Source organism: Sphaeroforma arctica, assembly GCF_001186125.1.
Source record: "Sphaeroforma arctica JP610 unplaced genomic scaffold supercont1.304, whole genome shotgun sequence".
NCBI lineage: Eukaryota > Ichthyosporea > Ichthyophonida > Sphaeroforma > Sphaeroforma arctica.
The window spans coordinates 45,990-58,201 of NW_014040254.1; the positions used below are offsets into that span (position 1 = coordinate 45,990).

Genomic DNA, 12,212 nt, shown 5'->3' on the forward strand with positions numbered 1-12,212 from the left:
TAGCACACACACACTAAAACATATATATTTGTATATATTTATGCATGTAAATATACATAAACAGTTATATACATATATATATAAATATAAATATATTTAAATATACACAAAAAACTATACACACACACACATATATATATATATGTATATAGATATATATACATCCAACATACATAAACACACACAAAAAAACTATACACAGACATATATATATAGATATAGATATATGTACATGTATATATAATAATATACACACACAGACACATATACATATATATACAGATATATATATATACAGATATATATATATATATATACATACATATATGTATGTATGTATGTATGTATATATATGTATATATATACACGTATATTTACACATGAATAGATATATATACAGTATATATATATGCATATACGCATACACACAGAGACGCACACACACACACACACACACACACACTTATATATATATATACTTAAAAACTTTTATTTACATCTTCAGATGACTATTTATATTCACATTTACTCCGTGCTTCCATTGTATAAACAAATTTCCTACTTGTGAATTGGTAAGATTCTGTTTGACTTTCATCCTCAGATATCCTGATGCGCCGTTGAGATACATCTTCTCCTGTGGTATTCCGTACACACCCTTAGCATGCACAGCCACCACACATGCCCTATTGATGATGGAATTAATTTGCTTCTGGGCATCGGAGGTGCTGTCCCTGAAACCGTTAACGACGGGTAGAGATGTATTATGAACGTTTAGTGGGGGGTTCGTCTGGGTACGTGTGTACAAGTGAATATTCATTCACACACACAAGTGTGTCTCCATTCGTAAAGACTCTCGCACCCTAAAACATCATACATGGCAGGTCTTAACACATATGCATTCGCTTGGGTTGAGACAAATGTCGTAAAAGTACCACAGCCTCCAATTATTTCACTACGTTTGTGCACAGTACATTGATATTTAGGGTTTAAAGTCTAGCTAAATACATTTGAAAGCGATGCGCGTGGCATGGTCTGGTGTGTACCGTTGAGAGATTGTAACCTAGTTTGATAGTCTGAACGATACAGGGGCACACTCTAATTTACAGACTACAAGGGATAGCGACTGACGTACATACTATGGTCAGAGCACATCCAATCACTAGAACATATCCGCGTACAGGGAGATACACCTGCCCTCACATCAAAGCAAACATGGCTGAATGTGCACTTGGCACACACTCACTGTCACGTGCCTATACACAACGACCACTGGTCCAGACGTCTGAGGTGCAGGTGCAGATGCAGATGCAGGTGCCATCAGCTGACTTACGGTTGGATAGGCGCTTGGTCCTCGAAGAATTCGGTCCACAAGGGCTCGTGCTTCTTGGACATGCGGTACAGGGTACGTGCACCACTTATTTTGGACAGGTCATACCCTCGCAACACAGACAGTAGCAGGTACTTGGTCTGCAGGCAGGGAAGCCAAGAGACTGCGGGTGAGTACAACACGAGAGACTACTGGTACGCAAAAAACCCTAAACCCTAAGACGACTGGTACGCACAGAACGGCCGCAGGAGGGGACACTCGGGGCTATGACTGACTGACTGACTTATGGAGCCAAACGACAACCAAGCCCAATGCCAGGTGACCGTGGCGCACACAGCTGCAACTGTGTATGTGCTAAGAAGACAATACGCAAGCACTATATGGTACATGGACTTAACATGCACAAACAGCCCACAGGCCATCGCACTATTGATGCGCAATGCGACAGTTGCGAAACAGCGTATGCAGCAACCAACTGGTGACTGTACAGTACCAACAAACGGAACCAGTCTACCAGACTCATGTATGCAGGTTGTAAATGCTTAAATGGGAGGACTAGACCATCCACCCCTGCCAGCACATGCACACCTCATGCTCAGTGGTGAGTGGCACCGGATCAAGGTCATCGCGACGCTCAATGAGTGTCAACATGTGCCACCGACGATAGCGCACAGTGTGCAGCTTGTCGCAGTTCTTACTGTGCTGATCCTGTGAAGTGAAGAGTGCATTTGGGCGAACAAGGGGAGTGTGGGTCAATAGGGTAAGTGTGGACTAATAAGGTAACATGGGAGTGCACGTGAGCTAATAAGGCAAGTGTGAATTATGAATTAAATTAGTAACATGGGAGTACCTGTGAACAAATAAGATAATTGTGGACTAACACGTTCATGTGAGCTAATAAGGCAACAGGGGGCGGGGTACAGATGCATGGCCTGTGAACGGGCCTGTTTCGTGAGTGGTATAGTATCCGGTGGCTACAATAACAGAGAATAATAACAGAGAATAGTAACAGAGCTATAATAACAGAGAATAATAACAGAGCTATAATAACAGAGACTCTTGCAATGGACAAGATCGTACCATGGCGGTTTGTCGCTGGAATTTATCAGGTACTCGAGGACTCGAAGCTGAACATACAAAGTGCACACAGAGGTCACTAACCCAAGATAGAGTGTTTGAGAATCGCAGAGTATGTAGACGATGATTGCAAGAATGTTATAAATTGGCTCATATTTGTCACTGGTTTCGGCATAAGGATTTGAATTATCTCAATCACGAAACGTCGTTCCGCATATCAAGTTAACGGCAGCTCGTGTACCAACAGTTCGGAGTCAAGAATACACCTTTCATGATGAGTATGTTGATCTGAACACATGGCAGGCAAGTGTGCATAGTCGCTCACCTGGGCTCATGCAAACACGGAATAACAACCTCAGTTATACACATATACATACCGTCAATATCTAACACATATCCCTACTAGATATACACTTGTATCTACCCACTTGCATTACCTGTCCATTGCACACATGCATGTACCTACGTACCTCAAACAGTTGGGGCACCCTAGAGACGCCGTTGGTGTAGATCCAGCCCTTGTCGTCCGTGTCGGTTGTGCTGACGGGTGCCCACAGAATGGGGTCAGCTGTTCCTACCAGTTTAGTCCCGGCTGTTGTGTGCCATGGCGAAGGTACCCAACAAAGCAAAGAGGGGAATGATTGTGGAGATGAGCAAACACGTGTTTATGTAATAAGTGATTGGTGATGCTTTTGCCAACAGAAGTTTAACGTCTATTTATCAGAACTCTAGAGAATGAAAATGGAAAGATTGCAAACCTCTGGATTCCTTGCGAAGTGGGGAATGTCTGTAGCGATAGGCAATGAAACTGTGGACCAAGCTATAGCAAACACTCAGCGGCTACAAATGGATCATTGCGAGTGTAGAGCTAGCAATAAATGAGAACAGAAAACATATCATACACATATAGTCTATGAAAAAATGAGACCAGAAAACGTGCCATACACATATATTTTATGGATAAATAAGAACAGAAAACATACCATACACATATATTCTATGGCTGCAGAGTGTCACCGACTACGAACGCCACTGATATGAGTGCAGAAAACAGTATGAAACAAGACAAGGGCACCGAAACAAAGGAAGTCACGAAGAAACACGACCACCACCCGAACATGCAACATACACCACAGACGCAGTCAACAACATCAATACATTGCAACACGAGGAACCAATTTCTACAGGCTACTAAGCACACAGCAGCCACAGGTAACTTAAAAACACAGCAGCCACAGGTAACTTAAAAACACAGCAGCCTCAGGTGACTTAAAAACACAGCAGCCAGTGGCGCACAGACAGGTCAAACATCACACGCGTATAAACCTGATGCAGCAACAGATAAACGCATATAAACCTGATACAGCACATATAAACGAGTCTATTAGCCTGGCAATGCAACGCACGATTCTGGATTAGTGACCGACTGGTATGTAACAAACACAAGACAGAACCCTGACACACCATGTTAGCACAAATGAGTTGTGCCATGACACACTATGTTAGCACAAATGAGTTGTGCCATGACACACTATGTTAGCACAAATGAGTTGTGACAAAATGGTAAGGCACATACCATCAGTGGTCCATTTCTGCTTCGCCTTCCATCCACTTTTCGAGTTGGTTCGAGTCTATGTGATCCAAAAATAAAATAAAATAAATGGATTCTGGTTCGTGCTTTACCGCGGGAAATTCAATTGTGGATTGTGTGATTTATGAACTTCCACCATTTTTTTTCTAAACCATCTACCGTGCTTCTGTCAGTGTTCAGTCGCTCAGTCCCCTTCCCTTGTACCATAGTGCGCACTTGCTTCAAGTGTGTCTTCCCTTATACCATAGTCTGCACTTGCTTCATGTGTGTGTTATTTGACACTGTATACGTTCAATCTCAAGCAATTGCACAGTGTTGCTACGACTATCACCGATCAGTGCACATGCAACTCACCTGTCGTTGGATGATTGCAATGTCCTCCCCCGTGCGATTGTCTATGGCCACATTGCGACTGTTCTGACTTTGGAACGACCGCGATGAAGCCGCACTTAGGGAAACCTGCCACGAGAAGAACAACTCAAGCAATCAGATTCTGCTAGCATGCGCATGTTATGCAGACATGGACCTGTTTGGTCATTGAACACAATGCAAATACAGGGCACAAAAAAGTAAGATATAGTGGAAAATGCTCGTAGAGAGGACTGATATGCCAGAAGACAGCGTCCAAGAACACTGCATCGAAAGTTTACGGCTACCAGTAGATACGGAACACATGATGAGTTATATAAACGAGGTGTGCTCAATATATATATATATATATACCACAGACACGCGCTGGGGATGCATACATGCGGGAGAGCTACAGTCCGAAGACTTTTACGACCAGAACAAGCGCCATTTGAGCAAATGTGCCCACTATGTACAAACACCATACACATTCGCAAGTATACGCTCACCTCTGAGGAGTCGGGATCGGAATCATCCAAGTATTGGCTCCGCCGTACCACCTCATGACCTGCGCGTTGGAATATCTCATAGTTAGCACTTTGGCTGCGCGATGAGCACAAACAAGGTTCACTTACACTCCACGAGGACTGCATTCACGTACAAACTTAGGGATCATGGGATTATACATACATTGATGTGATTGACGATACATAGAAAACAAATAAGAGTATCTGGGGGTTCACATTATTTTCTGAGCGATATCGGCCATGATAAATGTGTGCATATGTTTCTGACTCCCAAATAAACCAGTACTCTAGTGCGATTACGTTGAAGAGAATACGTTAACTTGTACGCGAATTAGCTATAGCCCATATCCAGTCGAGTTTTACTGTCTGAATTATGTGTATGATAGACCTATAATAACTTTTACTGAGTCTATAGAGTGGAGGATGTATGAATATAGATCGCAAAGGGCATTCCAAGGAGAAAAGGATGGATTATAGATAGGAGCATTGGCGATTGCACAGAACAATAAATTTATTCAGGCTGCACTGATACATATACGTACAAGCAACCATTGTCATAGTTTTGAGATACTACCGATTGATACAGGAGTCAGGAGTCAATACAGATAACATTTCAACAATTAAACAAAAACTACTAAATACCAGACATACCGTTAACAGTTTCTTTCTGCTTCCTAAGAAGGGGGCTTCTGCGAGGTTGCACGAATTGAGGTTCCGAGAGTGTGTCCATCTGTAACTCATATTTACCTAATAAATGAGTGCCTGTTCCTTGTGAAGGTTGCACGATTGAAATGTACAAAGCTATGCATAGGTGCCTTTAGGATCTTCAAAATAACGGATGATTGAGATAAGGAAACAAATCCCTTGGCATAATCATCACCTGACTGTTTGTAAAAGGTTGAACGAAATCGATCTGGTGCGATTGAGAGACCATATAATATAATGTACAACACAGTTATCATTGCAGGGTGCTAATAAGAGTTTGAATCGTTCTCCGCGGACAGGCAGGAATACAATCTAACTATTACGATTGTGCATAAAAATTCGCTCATGTTTGCGTCTGGCTACGAAATTGTTAAAACGTAATATTTTTCACCTTTGTAAGTCCCATCGTGGTAGGTGTGACGTATATACAGTACCTTGCTTAAGACCTCCTTGGAATGATGTGGTGGTCGATGCGATGTCGGTTTGAGGCCAAATTTTACATTCGAGTTTCCACTTTTAATTCGAGTGTTCTCTTCTTTGAATCTCTGCAACCTGGAGATGTGTGCATCTATTGCCTACACCTTTTTTTTTAAACGCAAGCATTTAGGATTTATTATTATTATGGCATATTGTCTATCTTCTCGCTCTCGTCTCTCTCTCGCTTCCCTCTCGTTGTGCGGGAAGTGTGAACGTGAGTTGTAAAAAGCTGTGCACACTTTAGTCTTCACGGACACACAAGAGTATGTATAAAATTGAGTAATTTCCTAAATAGGCTAACTATATTGTCATCACTTTTACGTTAAAACGCTATTTATACATTGATTGCTTATTTGTTATCACGAGAGTAAATTCGGTCGAATTCGGACTTTCAATCTTCGGAGTTCTAATATTTTTTCTTTCTTTGTTTTTGTGTTTAAAAAAAACCCCCCCCCAAATCGTTTCGATCATTTGTACAAAACAAATTACAAAAATATAATCTGTCTATAAAAATAAAAATTGATCTCGGACGAAGGGCAGTCGGACAGTCCGACTTCAAGGTCTGAGTTCGGAGTTGGCACTCAGCCATTCAGTTTCAGAAGAAAAAAATACGAGTCAAAACTCTAAAGAGATTCGGACGCAAAAATAGGAAGCTTTATGCATAGCCTTCTGAAAATTACACACAGAAGGCTATTCTTTATGAAGAAAAATAAAAGTATTTGTTTTTAAAAAATATTTGATTTTGCATTCGACTTTCTGTTTTGTTTTCTTTTTGTTTATTTAAACAATCAAAAATAGATAAAAAAAACAAAACAAGGCATAAAAAAATCGGGGAGGCAGCGACAATTTCAGAGCTTTCTTTCTAATATCTCCTTTTGTTTTTGTTTTTAAAACATAACAATACTAGAATATGGTAAATATTTAGAGTAGGCTATGTATTTTGTAAAATATATAAAATACATCGGTATGTCGGCCATCTGGTATCAGCCAATAGAAACCAGTTGTCAACCTGTTAAAAGCCGAGATGTCAGATGTCGCATATTGATATTGATATATAAATATAATAGGCGTAATAATATATACTAAAATTATTTGTCTAATTGATCACTGATCCAGTGATCTCTTGGCTGATGCCTGGTTTTTACTGATGGTCGGCAACCTCGCCAGCAATCGACTCTCTATACATACCAACGATCTACTTGAGGTCGGAACATGCTATCAGGTGCATCATTCAGGCACTTCACTACAAAAAATTGCAAGCAGCTTTAGAAGTATAAAGTCCAAACAGAACATCGAAGTCCTACACATACCAACCAAGCAATCAATCGGAAGAAACTGCAATAACAAGAACAAATAGATCAACAAAATATGGTATGGTGGATTATACGCCGGCGCTTAAAAGCCAAGAGAGAGACCGCAGAGCATCAACAAGGTGCTGTGCACACCAACGACAACCCTGTCAACTCTAATGCTGACAACGGTCACCAACAAAACCCGGTCCACGCACACGCAGAAGATACCAGCCGAAGACACCACAGAAGACATTCATAGTCTTGGGAAGATCTCCCATCGTCAATTGTATGCTTTTTCAGAAAGGTTTATGCAAATGTAAAAATGTTCAAGGGCGGGACAATACAAATACCAAACCGCCATCATGAGAGTTGTGTATACTGTCAGCCATTTGAAATCAAATACATGATGACTTGTGAATAAGTTTGTGACATACTTTGAAGGTTTCAGCCTATGTATAGTAAAACCAGTTATCAATAATATAAATTTTATAACACAACCGTCATACCAAATACCCATGTGCCTATAAGACACGCGTCTATATCTAATTTCTGCAATTTTTATATAGGTCATGCGTTTGTATAACTCAGGCATTCTAACCGTAGCGTTCGAACATGTATTCCTGTCATTTCGTACTTGTACAATGCGGTAAAGAGTCAGCCAGGAATTTTCTTCTATATATTGCAAAAAAAGACATCTGCAGGCAATAAACGGAATAAAATACTATCTTGCGTCACCACTTATTTCAAGAGAGAAGCTTCACGGGCCTGTACATGCTGTATTGATTGTTGCCGTGGGAAATATATCCGTTTTAGAGCCACTGAACGGATTATACAGCTAGAGCGAAATTAGTAATTACTCAAGAAAATAAACTATGATTGAAAGAGAAAAGATATTCAAGTCGGCGACCTTACTACTTTATTCGCTCTATTTAAAGTATGCAATCTCAATTCCCAAGCATACCATAACGGCGAATCAAATTTACAGGCAAATCTATTGATAAAAGATTTTCGAGATCCTCAGGTGGTTGTGAGAACTCATTTCCGTGATAACTATTTTGATGTTTTCTGCAAGAATAATTCAAAAGAACAAAACTTTCTGATGAGGTCAGGAACAATCTAGTATGTCTTACTAATCAATATCACACAGAAATTCCGAGTTAAATATAATGATGCGGGTTTGTCGATTGCCAGGTCAAATATGGAATCCACATTGATATTTCAATACCATACAGCTGTACGTTTGTAGAAAGACTTGCAGGTCCGAATTTCAAGAGCAGCACAGTTAGGCGACATGTCAATACATTTCATAGTGATTGGAAAAAACAAGATCTTGATGCATTCCATTCCAACTAGTGTTTGCTAATATCATATAAGACTAGATAAAGCTTTATATCTGATTATCAGACACTACATAGATACTAAATTTTATTTCGTTGATGTATGTCGTTTACTAAATTGATAATGTAAATCTTCTTTCCGCTGAAGTCAATTCAAACCTTGAAGGTGGCTAGTGCCGCGCTCGTGCATATCATACTAATCACGAGAAATGCTTTCAAGAATGCATTGCTAGTGATAAATTGGAATGTGTAAGGTGTCTTGTGTTGGTTGGGCCACATGTATATACTGCACATTTCAATGAATATTGGCAGAGATAGACCGATTACACTTCCGGTCAGCCCAACTATAGTCTGAAGGGTATCAATGCGAACCATACAAGCTGCCACAGTGATTGATATGGTACAAATGATCATACGGCAAGCCAAAAATGTGGCCTCACGACCAAACCTGGCTACAGTCGCTTCGGGCATGCATGACAGCAGATTCTCACCCACACAGAAGCACGTCAAGGGGAAACAGGATATCACATTAAACAGAGGGAAACCCAATATCAACAGCTTAATTGAGCTCGCGAGAAGACTGGGGAAAGTGTTTGAGGCACATGGTTCGAATCCGTTCCCACAGCCGGTATACGAACTCCACTCGAGGATTACAAGCGGATTCACCTTGTCGAACGCCAGTGCGCACATGACACCCACCAATACGTAGATGACTGTGGCTACAGATACATAGCCTGTGACCACATTCATAGACTTCGCCTTGTTCTTGAGCGGGTAGATGGCCGGTGGAACTTGGTACTGTGTTGTGAGTGCGTTGAAGATGGGCCCAAAGGCTGCTGCAAACTGGTCGAAGTGAAAGTAGCCCGTGGTGTGTAGTCGACTGTCCAACGCATACATCCCATCGATATATAGCTTTCTACCCACCGTAAGAAGCATGATGAAAAATGTGAGACCTCTGTACACTGTCAAGATCTGCTGTAGATCTGCTAGTGCGGTGAGTTCCTTGTATACCATGCACACCATTAGAAAGGTGAACAGGGTTAGGATGGAATAATATGATCCTATACACTCGACGGATGGACTGGCGCTGAACACATCGCAATCGCCACTCTGCATTGTAGAGAAGTACAGAGACGCAGCCGAAGACGAGAAAACCGTGGCCATGGCAAGCGGCGTTCCATATGCAATGATCGAAGCCTGTACAGAAAACATTATTCGTAGAACATTATTTGGGGTTGTGTTATATAATGACAGATGGATGTGAATATCGAGACTTTAGAACTTTAATTATGTGTTCATCTGTGGGTTTATATCCATTGATAGAAACCATTTTGTATGAATTATTCAATAAAAAGGGTTTTATTCCGTAAAACTTATTGCGAAAGCTCGTCCGGAATAGATGTATGATACACGCACTGTATAAATATTGAAAACATGCACAAATATGATTTTTAATAAACAATCAAACTAGAACCATCGGATTACAACTTTTCATACTCAAATGACACACCACGAAATTCAATGCCGTTATGATTATACTTGCATACATACGCGTAGAAGTATGAAAAATCGTGGATTACACATTATGAAGGCTATATATTCAGATAGTATCTTGCACTCATAATGTGTAATCCGCGATTGCTCATACTTCTACACGTATGTATGCAAGTACAATGATAACTACATTGATTTTTGTGTAGAGCACAAAATTGAATGTAGTTAGCAAGTATTGGATATATTCACATTATTCAATATATACAATTCTACACACATATTTTTTCGACAAGAAAAATAAAAATATGCACATGATAAGAGGCATAAGCATATACATATATGTTTGTAAATATAGATATATCATACATGTATTGGCTTTACTTATACTGTATCTTACATATAATAAAACTTTAGACACCCACATCTCTTTATGCAATTATAAAAAAAATATGCCATGTGTTTTACATGTATTTCATGTATGGATATGTACGAAAACATGTACACCAACACAAAAATATCATACGTATGTACAAATTCTGAACACACCCACACCCACACATACATATTATATTCATAATAGATATATATATACATATGTATATACATACATATCTATATGTATATACATATATACATACATATATATATACATTTGAATATATGTCTATGTATACATATACATATGCACATATATATTAACAATGTATATACAAATATACAAATACATATAAACATATATATATATATATACATACATATATATATATATGTACGTGTACACAAATGTAAAATACATTCTTAATTATATAAATACACAACCATACTTACATAAAGAAATGACATATACATATATACATCTATATATACATATATATTTATATATGAATAGATTATATATTAATATATATATGTATAAATATATGTATATATATATATATCCACACACACACACACACATATATATATATATATATATATTCATGTATAAATTAAATATATATATATATATATATATATATATGTATTTGCATATATAACTATATATAATGATTGAAATAAATATACTGAACTATAAACTTGTACACACACACACATATATATATATAAGTAAAGTTAACAGAGAGATATGTACATATATGTATATTGCATCAATATGTATAGTAGTATGTTTAGATCGATCTTTTTCAATATATATAGAAATGCATCTAAATGTATACATAATTTTAATACATGTGTATGCGCGCCATATTTAAAAATGCATGTATAGATGAGAATATGTTTGAATGTGTTGTGTACTTATAGGATTAAATACTGTATAGTTGTGAATTCAAGTACACACATATATACATATTTATACACGAATACACACACACACATATATATATGTATATATATCTATATCTATATATGTATTTATATATGCAAATACATATACAGCCAACAGACTCAGACACACAAATATATATATTCATGTTAATTTATTACAGATAGACACAGACACAGTCCCTATATAATTATATATATATATATATATACAATTGGAAATGTGTATGTATATATATATGATGATATATATAACTATATATATATATATATATGAGCATATATATATATATATATACGTGCGTGTGTGTGTGTGTGTGTGATTGCATATATATATATGTGTACATGTATTTATATATATGGTCAAATGTTTATATATATATATATATATATATCTATATATAACCATATATATATATACATATACACATATATATATGCAATCACACACACACACCAAATATATATATATACATGCTCGTATATATATATAGTTCTGTATATCAACACATATATATATACATACATATATACAATTGTATATATATATTTACATGCTCGTATATATATATATAGTTATATATATCATCATATATATATACATACACATATACAATTGTATATATATATACTTATATATATATATATATATATATATATATATATAGTACGTATACACACACACACACACACACACACACACACACACACACA

At 37.7% G+C, this 12,212-nt stretch overlaps 2 protein-coding genes across 2 annotated transcripts in view; both read right to left on the reverse strand.

Annotated features, from left to right (window-relative positions):
• Nucleotides 1–1,326: 1,326 nt before the first annotated feature.
• SARC_05010 (hypothetical protein) lies at nt 1,327–6,190 on the reverse strand (the record flags this gene model as incomplete). The annotated part of the gene is made up of 8 exons (XM_014301136.1): nt 6,010–6,190; nt 5,522–5,600; nt 4,853–4,911; nt 4,350–4,454; nt 3,981–4,035; nt 2,875–2,996; nt 1,916–2,035; nt 1,327–1,467 (listed from the first exon to the last, which is right to left on the reverse strand). Exons 2-8 carry the CDS (start codon nt 5,598–5,600, stop codon nt 1,327–1,329), a joined length of 681 nt encoding a protein of 226 aa, XP_014156611.1. The 5' UTR covers nt 6,010–6,190.
• Nucleotides 6,191–8,786: 2,596 nt separating this feature from the next.
• The window catches only part of SARC_05011 (hypothetical protein), a 5,073-nt gene continuing 1,647 nt past the window's right edge, over nt 8,787–12,212 (reverse strand). Inside the window, exon 2 of the mRNA XM_014301137.1 lies at nt 8,787–9,878. Within this exon, the coding sequence (XP_014156612.1) occupies nt 8,835–9,878 (1,044 nt within the window). The 3' untranslated portion in view covers nt 8,787–8,834. The remainder of the gene's footprint in view (nt 9,879–12,212) is intronic.